Raw genomic sequence first — 15,627 nt, 5'->3', positions numbered from 1 at the left:
CAACGACCACCATTTTATTCTCTGGGGGTCTCTGCTTAAATATATATATATATATATATATATATATATATATATATATATATATATATATATATATATATATATATATATAAAGTTTGGGGGTTCTAAGTAATTTTCTAACAAAAAGAAAAAGATTTTTTAGATGTAGGAAAGAAATGCCAGAATTAGCCTGGGTGGGAAGTAGTTGGAATTGGTGTACTATTACATTGCAGGGACTTTTCTCTCGGTCTCCTCCGTACAGATACAGACTCCCCGGGCCACAAAGGGGCGTGGTCTCCCGAGCCAACTTTTGTAAAGGGGCGTGTCTCTCCGCGCTTCACAAACGCTTCGCTGGCCAGCCTGACCACGCCCCCGCCCCTACAGGAGGGCGGGGGGATGCTGGCGATTGTTTTCTTGTTTCGCCTCCCGCAGCCAATGGTATACGTGTAGTGGGCGGGCGCTTCCCCGTGACGTAGAGCACAGTCGCAGTGTAGTGCCCCGGAGAGAAAATCACTGGCAGGGACGCGCCGTCTGTAACCATTCAGCCTTCCGCTGTACGCGATGCCTCCGCACCGGGGACTGGCCGGGAGATCGCTGCGGGCGGCCGCGTGACGCGCCATGACGGGCTCCGAGCTGCAGCTCCTCGGCCGCCAGACGTTGGGCCGCTGGATGAACGGTGGCGGTAGGGAACCCTCTGACAGCCTGCTGGACTCGGAGCCTGGGGAGGACCGTCACACGCCGAGCCCGCCGCCGGCGCCGGGTGATTGGTGGAGCTGTCCCGGGGGAGGGTTGTGCTGGTGCCGGAGCCTGGTGCTGCTGTGTGCGCTGAGCGCTGTGTGCTGCGCCTCCTTAGCGCTGGCCCGGCACTATCTGAAGGACCTCCTGCTGTGGGTGGAGAGCCTGGACAGTGTGGTCGGAGTGCTGCTCTTCATTGTGGGCTTCATCCTGGTCTCCCTGCCCTGTGTGTGGGGCTACATTGTCCTCAACGTGGCTGCTGGCTACCTGTATGGCCTGGTGCTGGGCATCGGACTGGTCATCATCGGGGTCCTCATCGGCACCTTCATCGCCCACCTACTGTGCAAGAAGCTGCTCACCCACTGGGTGCTGGCCAAGATCGAGAGCAGCCAACGGCTGGGCGCCGTTATCCGGGTGGTGGAAGGGGGCGGTGGGCTCAAGGTGGTCGCTCTGGCCAGGCTCACCCCCATCCCCTTCGGACTGCAGAACGCGGTCTTCTCGGTAAGAACCATGGGTGGCCTCCTATGTTGGTCGTAAGTGGGATAATTCTCCAATTGCTTCCCATTGCACTCAACCATGGATTCTGCCAAATGACTGCCATCCTTGCATGTAGCTAGATGACAGGGTGATTGACTGAATCTGTTTGTTGCGGTGGGAAGTTGGTTGGAAAGACTCAACGGCTTTTATGAAACGTTGACTAACTTTTAATTGTGAGCATGACCAAAGGAGTCAAGGTAGTACGTTGCCGTGATTGGCTAGCTTTTGCAATGGAACATTGGTTGAGGTTGACCCATGGGTTTCCATGGCAGGCCATAGGTGGGATTGCTCTCTGCTTTCTTCCCATTACACCCAACGATGGATTTGGCAGAATTATCGACATCAGTGTATGTAGATGAGATGGCAGGGTGGTGGGGATTTGTCTAAATCTGTCCATTGTGTATGGCAGTTGGTTGGAAAGACGCAATAGACTTTTTGGAACTTTGACCAGCTTTTAATTGTGAACATGATCTAAGGATTCAAGGTGGTATGTTGCTGTGATTGGCTAGCGTTTTCCAATGGAATGTTGGTTGAGGTTGACCATTGGGTGTCCATGGCTGGTCGTAGGTGTGATGGCTCTCTTCTTCCTTATCATCACAACCGATAGATTCCACCAAGATATTGCCATTGATGTGCATCGCTAGACAACAGGGTAGCATGAATTTTACCTAATCTGTTAGTTATTGTGGTTAGAAGTTGGATGGAAAGACTCAATGGTCTTTATGGAACACTGGCCAACTTTTAAAATGTGAACATAACCAAAAGGATTCAAGGTGGCACGTTACTGTCATTGGCTACCTTTTGCAATGGAGCCAGATAGAGGGAAATTGACCTGATCAGTTTGGTATTGTGATGTTAAATTGGTCAAACTGATCAGGTCAATTTCCTTCCACCTGGCTCCATTGCAAAAGGTAGCCAATGACAGCAATGTGCCACCTTGACTCCTTTTGGTTATGTTCACATTTAAAAGTTGGCCAGAGTTCCATAAAGACCATTGAGATTTTACAACCAACGTCCCATCGCAATAACCGATCAATTTCCTGCCTCCTTGACATCTAGATGCGTACATCAATGGTGGCAATTTGGCAGGATCCATCGTTGTGATGTCCATGGGTGTGATGGAAAGGAATTGGACAGTTCTACCTACAGCCATGGACACCCAGTGGTCAACCTCAACCAACGTTCCATTGCAAAAGCTAGCCAGTCATGGTAACATAACACCTTGACTAATTTTGGTGTTTGCATTTAAAAGTTGGTCAAAGCTCCGTAATGACCGTTGAGTTTTTCCAACCAACTTTTAAATGTAAAGTGGAATCAATGTGGTATGTTGACCAGATTGGCTGGCTAGCTTGCATTGGAACATTGGTTGTTGTTGACCATTGGGTGTCCATGGCTCGCTCCTATGATAGCCATAGGTGGGATGACTCTCCATGTTTCCTTCCCATAACCCCCAACACTGGATTCTGCCATTGTTGTACATAGCTATATTAAAGGCATGGTGCTGAATCGTTACCATTAGAGGGTCTTTACCTAAATTAAATATTTCAGAGAGCAAGATTATGGGGTTTATTTACTAAAGCTGAAGAATGCAAAATCGGTCTCACTTCTGCCTAGAAACCAATCTGCTTCTAACCTCAGCTTGTTCAGTTAAGCTTTGGCAATAAAACCTGGAAGCTGATTGGTGTCTCTGCAGATTTTGCACTCTCCAGCTTTAGTAAATAAACCTCTGTGTGTGATGGGACTTTAAACCTCCAATGGACAAATCTACATTCCAGAAACTCTTAAAAGTTCAACATGTCTTTATTTGGTTAAAAATTAATCATTAAAAACACATTTGATATCAAGTCTAATACTTGTTTCCCATTTAAAGTGTATTTTCACATTTACAGAAAATCTGTAAGGTGAACTTATCCTGGACCCCCTTCCCATCGCACTTGGTCCCGCTAACCTGGAGTCCGGCGATCTCCTGTTCTGACAGATCGTATCGCCGCTTTACCAGTCCTCCTCACCTGCGGTGACATGACAGGCAACGCAGGTTCAGATTTCACGGCTCCGACCAATTAGAGTGCTCCTTTACGTACCTCCTGATGAAGTACATTTAGGAGATTGAGCCGCAGGGGATTTCTAAGCCCCAGGGCAGTGAAGGGGCTACCCGATGTGTCTGTGCGGGTGATCGCCGGACTCCACGTCACCGGGACCGGGGGTAAGGGGAAAATAAGGAGAGGGTCCTGTGTAAGTTCAAATTACATATTTTTCTGTAAAGGTCAACTTGCCCTTTTAGGAGATAAAGGATTTGTAGCATGGAGATCCTCCCAGGTTATACAGTGTGGGTCGACGCGTTTCATGAATGGGGACCTCAAATCGCTCATGCACATGTAAATTGACACTTGGGCTTCATGCACACTTGGCGGTATAAAAAAAGCCAGTAGCGTTAGCTGTGGAAAGAGTTTTTAGCTAGTTTTTCTTTTCTTTTTTTTTTTTTTTTAACAAAATTATACTTCCACAAAAGCATATGGCTCAAAAATGCTGATAAACAGAATAGCTGCGTTTTTACAGCTGAAAAACTCCTCTCAACCCTCTAGATCTGGGTTTTTTTCCAGCCAGAGAACGCCCCTGCCAAAAAACAGCTGATAACAGCCTATGTGTGCATGGACACATAGAATATCATGCTGAGGAGTTTTTTGGCTGCAGAAAAAATGCCTGCAGCCTAAAACAGCAGCTGTAAAAATGTCCAGTTTGCATGAGGCCTTATAAACAATCATCAGTCTCAACCACTTGTTGGAATCCCTCCAGATGATAAAACGATGGTGGAAAAACGTGCGCACATGCCGGCCCGTGGTGGGGAATATGAGACTCAAAGGAGGGATATAATAAATACTGTATGAGTAATCCAACATCTTAGGTACTCAATCAAGAAGGAGATAGATTAAAGCGTAACTCCACTTTTGTTGAGAAACAAAGATTCCTCCTGGGTGATCTATGTACATTGCAAGATTATAACAAACTTTGTTGCAGATTCCTACCTATTGTTGTTCTGAAGAAATCCCTGTGTTCATCTGTGCCTCTGTTCTGAGTGGTTTCATAATTAACTGTCGGATGTGCAACTGGAAAGCATTAATGAGGAAATCTGAAATCTGCTGGGCCTGTATTCCTTTAGATGTGCTCCTATTGAAAGCATCTCTCCAAAAATGACATTTTTGTTCCAGGGGATGCCTGAAATCTGATTTGTATCTTAGGCAGACTTCTGGGAAAATTGGTGAGCCAATCACAAAATTATGTCTCTGGGGTAGAGCTGCATGATTCTGGCCAAAATGAGTATCACAATTTTTTTTTTGCTTAGAATAAAAAGATCACAATTCTCGCAGCGTAAAATCTTTCACTTTATACAAAAAAAAATTGGGCTAACTTTACTGTTTTTGTTTTTTTGTTTTTTTTTTTTATACATTAAAGTGTAATTTTTCCCAATAAATTGCATTTGAACGACTGCTGCGCAAATACAGTGCGACATAAAATATTGCAGCAACCACCATTTCATTCTCTAGGGTTTCTACTAAACAAAAAAAATTATATGTATGTGTGTGTATGTATATGTGTATATATATATATATATATATAATGTGTTCCAAGTAATTTCCTAGCAAAAAAAAATTAATTTTAACTTGAAACCAACAAATGTCAGAAAAAGGTTTAGAGCCCTTTCACACTGGGGCGGTTTGCAGGCACCATTGCGCTAATAATCGCGCCTGCGAAACCGACCCGAAAGTGCCGCTGCTTTGTATCCAGTGTAAAAGCCCTGAGGGCTTTCACACAGGAGCGGTGCGCTGGCAGGACGGGAAAAAAAGTCCTGCTAGCAGCATCTTCGGAGAGGTGAAGGAGCGGAGTGCATACCGCTCCTGCCCATTTAAATCAATGGGACGGCGCGGCTTTACCGCCAGCAAAGCGCCTCTGCAGAGGCGCTTTGCGGTGGTATTGAACCCATTCTCGGCCGCTAGCGGGGGGTAAAACCGCCCCGCTAGCAACCGAATACTGACGGCAAAACACCGCTAATAATAGCGGTGTTTTACCGCCGCCCCAGTGTGAAAGGGCCTTTAGTGTTTAAGTGGTTAAACTTCCCTCATTTAAACACCAAAGTGTGTTCTTTTGATCTAAAAGACAAATGTTTATACTTAGACCCCTTTCACGCTGGAGACGTTTTTCAGGCGCTTTAGCGCTAAAAATAGCATTTGTAAAGTGCCTGAAAAAAGCCTCAGCTGCAATCCCAGTGTGAAAGCCCTGTGTGCTGCGCTGTCAGGGTGTCACAAAAAGTCCTGCAAGCAGCTTCTTTTCAGTGCTGTAGGAGCGGTGAATACACCACTCCTATAACGCCCCTGTCCATTGAAATCAGTGTACTGCAAAAATGATGGTAAAGCGCCGACAGGCGCTGGCAGTGTGAAAGTGCCTTTAAGTTCCACTGCTAAAGAATGTTAACCCTTTCTTTTGACTGCTGTCGGCAGGAATGACCTATCTGTTTGTTATAGTGATGGGACTTTGGTTGGAAAGACTCAGTGTGTGAGTGTGTGTGTGTGTGTGTGTGTGTGGTGTTTCTTTTTTTTTTTTTTTTTTTTTTGCGCTTTGACAACTTTTAAATGCAAAATAAGTCAAGGTGGTATGTTTGCTGTGATTTGGCTAGATTTTACAATGGAACGTTGGTTGAGGTTGCTTTGTATATGGAGCTCCCATCCTGGACATGCACTACAATAATTAGAATAATACATGTATTGCTATGCATGTCCAGGATCTGACTTCACCTATGGTGGCTACATGCTTTAAATTTTGTTATCTGCTTCATGTGTGATTTGATCAAACCGATTGAATAGGCATAGCTTCCCTTGTGATCGATTTTGAAATTGGGTTTAGATAAGATTTGATCGGCCATGGTGGAAAATTATTGATAATTTTGCCTTAAACTTCGGTACTAACATGATAAGATAATGAATTCACTCATATTCCAAAGTTGTCTAATGGTAACAGAGATACAATCAATAACTTGTGATCCTGCTTTCCAACCATCAATCAAATTCCACGTGTTTTTTTTTTTTTTTTTCTGTTGAGAGAAATGGATCGATTAAAGAGTATTATTATTATTATTATTATTATTATTATTATTATTATTATTCAGGATTTATATAGCACCAACAGTATGCGTAGCGCTTTAACAACTTAAGGGGAAACAGTACAGTTACAATACAATTCAATACAGGAGGAATCTGAGCATGTATAGAAATGTGTGTGGCCACTATTGGTTAGGGACTGCACCATACAAAGGTGTCTTGGTGAGGCAGTATGTCTTCCAAAAAAAATGCCATATTTGCTAGGGTCACACCAGTACGGTGCAACCTAGAACGAGTGAGTCTGTGCGTTTTTTTGTGCGTTTCCACAAGTCTTGTTTAAGATAAAGATAAACAGGAAAGAAGTCCGCAACTCTATATAAAATCGTGCTGCACTGAACCGTGTAGTGTTGCAGCATGGCATGTGTGTTTGCTGATGCGTACCCCTGCATGTCTTCTAAAGAGCAGCGTGCGTCCGTGTGTGTCGGGAAAGCATGTTCCTGACACGCATAGGTGTGAGCCAAGCCCTGAGCTGGCCATAGACTGAGGTTCAACAGGGATCAGCCAAGTCATGATCCGTGGGTGGCATTCCCTCATCGTCGAAAGCTGATCGTTTGACTTCTGTGGAAGGGACGTGCTGGGAACTTGTTGCCGGTCAGTGGTTGCAGTCGCCGATCCATGTATTGTAACAGCAGAGTCTCACTGTCAGAATATAGTGGTCTGTCTGTGTGTGTTGGGGGGGATTCCTTCTTTAACCTCGTTTGTGTGGAAGGTATAGGAAATGCCCGTAATGCAAGCAGTCTGTGTTTTGAACATTTGTCCCTGGGCACATACTGCCATGAATGTTAGTACCACAGCAGGCATTGTACCCGCACCTACACATCAGAGCCCCCAGTGTGCATGAAGACGCACAAGGGTCCCCTGTTGGATCTTTAGGAAATGTTAACTGTTGGGGCTCATTCACATTATTTCCATTGAGCTGCAGAGCAACACAAGAGCACATGGAAAATGGCTGTGCCATATTGAATTTTGCAGAAAATACCAGCACTGCAGATTGTAAAAGGTCATTTTTAATAACATTCAATTACAATATGACTTGCGTGGCAATTGTATATGCTAGATTATTTTTTTTTCCACAAAAGTTGAGTTACTCTCTAAAGCAAAATTAAAGGCAAAAACTTTTTTTCATTTTGGATAAAGTAAGGCTAGGTTCACACTACTGCGGTTTCCTGTGGCCATGTTTTGCATGGGCACAATAGCCCTTTCATTAGAATGGGCTGCTGTACACATACATACATAAAAATGCAGAAAAAAGGTCCCCACGCCTTTTCCAAAATTGCAGCTGCAGGGAAACCACATAGTGCTTTAAGGTTCCCAGCATGGGAAAACGCACTGATTTCCAGTGGGGTACCATTAAGAATTAATGACCCCCCCCCATCCCCCGTGTCTAACAGAAACAGGTTTTTGATGCGAATACAGGAAAGTGTGCGATTTACACATAGTCCTGTACCTACATATCGTGTGAACCAAGTCTTAGGGAGACTTCTAACCTCTCTCAAATGTTTTTTTGCCACATGTGTCCCATTGGAGAGATTTCACTTTACTTCCTGTCCCATCGCCAAACAAAGTGAAAGGAAATCGGTAATGTGAGGATATAACCAGAGCTAGTGTTCCCATTTCCTCTTACTATTCTGGGGACAGCCCAAATTTGGGAGTTTCTTTTACATCTGGTGATAATAGTAAACAGGACAAATAGAGGGCGAATCTCCCCAATAGGAGCACAGACTGCAACAAACATGACAGGGGGTCTAAGTCATCTGTCTAGAAAAAAAATTAAAAATATATTTTTTGCTTTTTTGTCATACTTTACCTTGGTAAACTTTTTATGTCCCATGTGCTGGTGACTTCTGTGTTCGTTGAAATCTTTTTGCCTCTGCCTCCAGTGCCACCCTCACCTGGGCCCAGTCTTTGGAATCCCTGGCTTGTTAACTGTGGGAAGCCATCAGTGAATCCTTCTGACTTCACCCCGCCCGCCTTTCACTGCGCATGTGAAGGCTGCGTGGAGTTTTGTGAATGATCTATGATGTGTCCCAGAAATTGCTGGGGGGGTGGTGGTTGTGACGTTGGAGGGGGCTTCCGGTGGTGGTGGTCCTGATCTCGGCCAGAAGTGGAACGAGTACCTGTCAAAACCAGGTCTAGTGACAATAATGCAGTATTATCCATATATGTGGTGCCTTGCAAAAGTATTCATCCCCCTTGGCTTTTTACCTATTTTGTTACATTACAGCCTTTAGTTCAATGTTTTTTTTAATCTGAATTATATGTGATGGATCAGAACACAATAGTCGAAGTTGGTGAAGTAAAATTAGAAAAATATATACATAAAACAATTTTTCAGAAATAAACTGATAATTGGCATGTGCGTATGTATTCACCCCCTTTTTTATGAAGCCCATAAAAAGCTCTGGTTCAACCAATTACCTTCAGAAGTCACATAATTAGTGAAATGATGTCCACCTGTATGCAATCTAAGTGTCACGTGATCTTTCATTACATATACACACCTTTTTGAAAGGCCCCAGAGGCTGCAACACCTAAGCAAGAGGCACCACTAACCAAACACTGCCATGAAGACCAAGGAACTCTCCAAACAAGTAAGGGACAATGTTGTTGAGAAGTACAAGTCAGGGTTAGGTTTAAAAAAAATATCCAAATCTTTGATGATCCCTAGGAGCACCATCAAATCTATCATAACCAAATGGAAGGAATATGGCACAACTGCAAACCTGCCAAGAGACGGCCGCACACCAAAACTCACAGACTGGACAAGGAGGGCATTAATCAGAGAGGCAACACAGAGACCTAAGGTAACCCTGGAGGAGCTGCAGAGTTCCACAGCAGAGACTGGAGTATCTGTACATAGGACGACAATAAGCCATATGCTCCATAGAGTTGGGCTTTATGGCAGAGTGGCCACAAGAAAGCCATTACTTTCAGCAAAAACAAAATGGCCCATTTTGCGAAAAGGCATGTGGGAGACTCCCAAAATGTATGGAAGAAGGTGCTCTCGTCTGATGAGACTAAAATTGAACTTTTTGTCCATCAAAGAAAACGCTATGTCTGGTGCAAACCCAACACATCACATCACCCAAAGAACACCATCCCCACAGTGAAACATAGTGGTGGCAGCATCATGCTGTGGGAATGTTTTTCAGCAGTCAGGACTGGGAAACTGGTCAGAGTTGAGGGAAAGATGGATGGTGCTAAATACAGGGATATTCTTGAGCAAAACCTGTACCACTCTGTGTGTGATTTGAGGCTAGGACGGAGGTTCACCTTCCAGCAGGAAAATGACCCCAAACACACTGCTAAATCAATACTTGAGTGGTTTAAGGGGAAACATGTAAATATGTTGGAATGGCCTAGTCAAAGCCCAGACCTCAATCCAATAGAAAATCTGTGGTCAGACTCAAAGATTGCTGTTCACAAGCGCAAACCATCCAACTTGAAGGAGCTGGAGCAGTTTTGCAAGGAGGAATGGGCAAAAATCCCAGTGGTAAGATGTGGCAAGCTCATAGAGACTTATCCAAAGCGATTTGAAGTTGTGAGAGCTGCAAAAGGTGGCTCTATAAAGTATTGACTTTAGGGGGGTGAATAGTTATGCACATTGACTTTTTCTGTTATTTTGTCCTCTTTTGTTTTCTTCACAATAAATAAAAAATATCAAGTTTTGGGCATGTTCTGTAAATTAAATTATGCAAATCCTCAAACAATCTATGTTAATTCCAGGTTGTGAGGCAAAAAAACACAAAAAATGCCAAGGGGTGGGTGGGGGGTGAATACTTTTGCACAAAAAAAAAATATATATTTGGACCATTTGGCTGGCAAAAGACCAGAGCACTTTTTGCGATTCGGCACTGTGTCTCTTTAACTGACAAGTGCGCGGTCGTGCGACGTAGCTCTCAAACAAAATTGACATCCTTTTTTTTTTTTTTTCCCCCCACAAATAGAGCTTTCTTTTGGTGGTATTTGATCACTTCTGCGGTTTTATTTATATATACATTTTTTTTTTTTCCTCAGTTTAGGCTGTATTCATATTTTTGGTAAAAAAATCGCAATAAGCGTTTGGTTTGCGCAAAAGTCATAGCGTCTACAAAATAGGGGATAGTTTTTATGGCATTTTTATTAAAGCGGAGCTCCGCCGAAAATTTTTTTTTTTTTAAAAGTCAGCAGCTACAAATACTGCAGCTGCTGACTTTTAAAACATGGGCACTTACCTGTCCAGGGCGCCCGCGATGTCGGCACCCGAGGCCGAACCGTCTCTCCGTCCTCGGGTGCTGCCGCCTCCATCTTCGGTAAGGGAATCAGGAAGTGAAGCCGTGCGGCTTCACTTCCCAGTTCCCTACTGCGCATGCGCGAGTCGCGCAGCGCAATACGGATGGTCCCTGCTGTCTCCGGGACCCGTGTGTTTCCCAGCAGGAAGTGGCGTAAATAACCGCAGATTCTGCGGCTATCTATGCCAGAAGTGGGTACAGATACCTGTAATATACAGGTATCTGTACCCCCCTCCCCCCTGAAAGGTGCCAACTGTGTCACTGGAGGGGGGGAGGAATCTAATGAGTGGAAGTTCCACTTTAATAATTTTTTTTTTTTTTTACTAGCAATGGTGGCGATCAGCTTTTTCTTTTTCTTCTTTTTTTTTTTTTTTTCCCCAGACACTTTTGGCGCTATTTTGGGACCATTCACATTTATACAGTGATCAGTGTGATTAAAAATGCACTGATTTACTGTGTAAATGTGAAGGGGTTAACCAGGAGGGGGCGCTGCAGGGGTTAAGTGTGTTCTAACTGTGGGGGGGCGGCGCTATGTGTGACATGACGCTGATCACCGCTCCCGATTACAGTGAGCTGTGATCAGTGTCACTAGGCAGAATGGGGAAATGCTTGTTTACATCAGCATCTCCCCGTTCTTCCTCTCCATGAGACGATCGCGGGTATCCCCGCGGACATCAAGTTCCCGGGACCCGTGATCACACTCACGAAGCTCGTGGCACGCGCGCCCACAAGCCGTGTCTTAAAGGGCAACGTACAGGTATGTGAATATGCCTGTACGTGCCCTTCTGCCGACGTATATCGGTGTGAGCCAGTCGGCAAGCGGTTAATGAATCAATAATGACTGGTAGGTTTGGTGAAATATACTATCCTCTTTAGTAAATCACTGAAAAATGTTAAGATGGGTCAAGACTGTTAACCCAATGTATATACCAAACCCAGCTAGATAGACAAACTTCGCAATCGCTGCCCCTTTAACAGCTGAGAATAATACGTCAGCTGTCATGCTGATCCGGAGTTTTGCACTTTTGAAGACATTGACCAAACATGGAGTCCTGACCTAGACTGAACACTTTGCAGGACAAGGACATAGAAAGTAGTGAAATCAGAGGAGCGGGGTGGCAGCCAGCAGATCAGTGTTTTCAGGTGGCACAAGCCACGCAGAATGACACAATATTTGGACAATCTGATTCACACCTCCAACCCAGAGACCTCGTAGTGTCCCGACATCTGTCTGCACCTCGATCTCAGGAAGCTGCAATCTGATGTCTGTGGGGAATTCCCTAACAAGTAGACAGCTGCAGTGCACATTGGCAGCCTGCCAGGACCCAAATTCTGCAGCCGAAAAACACATCGCTACACTCACCTCCTCCCAATGGTCTTCTGCCTGTCAGTGCTTGGCGGACAAAACCCGCCCAACATGTATGTAAAGATTGGATCATTCAATAGGACCATTCTATTGAAGGATCTCAGCTTTTTAGGAGGTTCTACAAAATCTGATCAGTCAGTTCTGGAGAAAAATACAACATAATGGGGCCAAAATTTATTCTGCCATCTTCACATGTAATATGGCCACCATAAGCGCCTGCTAAAGAAATATTCCGCGTTGCCCCTGTCACAGTGGTCACGATCTTGAGTTGGTCCCACCAGATACTGATCGTTAGTTCGGACAGGGCGCACTCTGTACGGGAAGTGGGCCCTCAACACAGAGACGTCAGCTGCGCAGCAACGGACATGGGCGACGTGTGAGCGTTAGGCCCAATTTTTTGTCGCCCAACGCATTAGTTGAGCTGCACTGAAATGTCCGCGGCCGAAAATTGTGTTTTTGGCAATTTAAAGAAAAAAGGTGCCGAAAATGCACATGATTTTACTGCATGGTAACACAGGTGCATTATTGATGCGTTCTTGCTGTGTTTTCAATGCATTTCAACGGGGTAGTGAGTTTTTGGTGATAGATAGATAGATATATAGAGAGATATATAGATATATATATTTTATAATTTTTTTATTTTTTCTTCTCACCACACTTTAACACCACAATGGAAGCACAAGGCACCAGTATGAACATATACAGAAGGGATATGCAATTAGCGGACCTCCAGCTGTTGCAAAACTACAAGTCCCATCATGCCTCTGGGCATCACGCTTGTGGCTGTCAGTCTTGCTATGTCTCATGGGACTTGTAATTCTGCAACAGCTGGAGGTCCGCTAGATGCATATCCCTGATATACAGTATCTCACAAAAGTGAGTACACCCCTCACATTTTGTAAATATTTTATTATATCTTTTCATGTGACAACACTGAAGAAATGACACTTTGCTACAATGTAAAGTAGTGAGTGTACAGCTCGTATAACCGTGTAAATTTGCTGTTCTCTCAAAATACCTCAACACACAGCCATTAATGTCTAAACCGCTGGCAACAAAAGTGAGTACACCCCTAAGTGAAAATGTCCAAATTGGGCCCAAACTGTCTATTTTGTGCGGCCACCATTATTTTCCAGCACTGCCTTAACCCTCTTGGGCATGGAGTTCATCAGAGCTTCACAGGTTACAGGAGTCCTCTTCCACTCCTCCATGACGACATCACGGAGCTGGTGGATGTTGGAGACCTTGCGCTCCCAAAAAGTTTCTGTGTGCGATTGTCTACCGCAATATCGCAGTTCTGCTCTACGTTGCTGCTCGCCACCATTATTAGTATATGGGAGTTTCTTTACCAAAATATGTAGTAGAATGCATATTGGCCTAAATTTATAAAGAAATTTTGATTTAAAAAAAAATAAAAAATATTGGATATGTTTTATAGCAGAAAGTAAATATCGTGTGGGTTTTTTTTTCTTCAAAATTGTCTGCTCTTTTTGTTTATAGTGCAAAAATTAAAAACCCAGCAAAAAGCACTGTTTGGGGGAGACATACCGTATTTATTGGCGTATAACACGCACCCCAAGTTTAGGAGGGAATTTTAAGGAAAAAAACTTACATTTAAATGCCCATCAATGCAGCCTTATCAGTGTCCATCTGTAGCATTGTCCCCCATTGCAGCCTTGTCAGTGTCCATCAGTAGTCTGCAGCCGATTGCAGCCTCGCCCTGTGTCATTTGCTGACATCTGGGGTTTAAAAATGGCGCCACCGTTCTCTGCCTCTCTGGGCGGCTTTCGAATGCATCGGCCGAAAGCCGGCGAGAGCCGCCAAAAGGCTCACAATCGGCGGGGGATCGGCGTATAACACGCACCCACGATTTTCCCCTGATTTTAAGGGGAAAAAAGTGCGTGTTATACGCCGATTTAAATACGGTACATTTTTTTTCTGGATGTAGCCTTGTACGTTAAAAAAAAAAAAAAAAAAAAAAAAGGATAAAAACGGAATCGGAGGTTAATGGATGATCATCCGTTTGCCCATAGGAATGCATTGTCTGTTGACGGATGGAAGAAAAACGGATAGACGGTCCGTCCGTGTGAAAGGGGCTGTACACTCACTACTTTTTACTTTGTAGCAAAGTGTCATTTCTTCAGTGTTGTCACATGAAAAGATGTATTAAAATATTTAGAAAAATGTGAGGTGTACTCACTTTTGTGAGATACTGAATGTGAACTAAGTCTCACGGGGGCACAGACGGCAATAAAAACTGACAGGGGTTCTAATCCCTCTCCACTCTGTCCAAAACTAAAAAAAAAAAAGTTTCCTTTTAGTTATAATTTAACCACTTGCTGTCCACCCCATTACAGATTTACTGCTACAGGGTGGCTTCCCTGTGCAGAATCGCGTATATATGTGATTCTGCTTTGAAGCGCCAGCTTCTGCTGCGATAAATCACTTAGCCAATTTGTGAATAAAATCCCTCTCTTCCCCTAGTAAAAGCAGCACATAAGTACCAAAAAAACCTGCTGGTTAGGCACGCGTTTAACCCTTTGATCGCCCCTTATGTTTAACCCCTTCCCAGCCAGTGTCATTAGTACAGTGACCATGCATATTTTTAGCACTGATCACTGTATTAGGCCCCTTTCACACCTGTGCAACTTGTCCGGCGACTTGGAATTGCAAAGTCACATGACAAGTCGTACCCCATGATTTCCAATGAGTACCGTTCATATCTGTGCGGCTTCAAGTCAGTCCCTGCACTACTTTGGTCCAACTTAGGCTAGGCTCCCACTGCTGCGTTGTCAGAGATCGGATGTGATTCGCACCACACTGCAGTGCAAATCGCATCCGATCTCTGCAATGCGATTTCAGCCATACAGATAGTATGGCTGAATTTGCATTGCCTTCGGACCAAACTTGTACAGGACCCTTTTTTTGGTCCGCAGCAGAATCGGATCGCATGGGTGTTCACACCCTTGCGATCCGATTCCTGTCCGAGTTTGCAGATCGCACTGTGATGTGCAAACTGATTTGGGGGTGTCAACTTTTAACTGACACTCCCAGCAGTTCGCATAGGGCGGTGTGAACTGCCGCCGGGAGACATTCCATGCGGGAACCCGGAGGTAAATTTGCAGCGTTCCCGCATCGCAGCAGTGGGAACCTAGCCTGATGCGACTTAAGCGCAAGAGACCAAGTTTACATAGGCATTGCTTCAAGTCACGCGACTTTCAGGCCGTACATTTCAAAGCGCTGTTTTTTTCTTCAGAAATGTGAGTGTTTTTATCTTCAATAAATGAGCTTTAAGCCTTTTATGCAGTATTACGCTATGTACTCTCACGTTTTTTCCATATATACTCTGGATGCCTGAGTGGATTTGTATCTTTTGCCATATACATATCCTTACAAGTACCCGGGTTACCTGGATTAGCGTCCATGCTATACAGATACCATCTTGGATCCCCACGTTTACAAGCCTGATTGGCTCAGTGGGTGTACACCCATCTGAGTCCAGTCGCTCCGGTAAGCCCCCAATTTGAGTGGTGGTGGCTCTCCTATCAACACTTTCATAAGTTTTTTC

At 44.4% G+C, this 15,627-nt stretch overlaps 1 protein-coding gene across 1 annotated transcript in view; it reads left to right on the top strand.

The window, feature by feature from the left end:
* The first annotated feature begins 445 nt into the window (after positions 1–445).
* TMEM64 (transmembrane protein 64) overlaps positions 446–15,627 on the top strand; it is an 83,802-nt gene continuing 68,620 nt past the window's right edge. Inside the window, exon 1 of the mRNA XM_073631931.1 lies at positions 446–1,236. Within this exon, the coding sequence (XP_073488032.1) occupies positions 619–1,236 (618 nt within the window). The 5' untranslated portion in view covers positions 446–618. The remainder of the gene's footprint in view (positions 1,237–15,627) is intronic.

Source organism: Aquarana catesbeiana, linkage group LG05, assembly GCF_042186555.1.
Source record: "Aquarana catesbeiana isolate 2022-GZ linkage group LG05, ASM4218655v1, whole genome shotgun sequence".
Lineage (NCBI taxonomy): Eukaryota > Metazoa > Chordata > Amphibia > Anura > Ranidae > Aquarana > Aquarana catesbeiana.
Note: the sequence above shows the minus strand (reverse complement) of the source record. Positions and strands in the feature narration are given on the sequence as shown.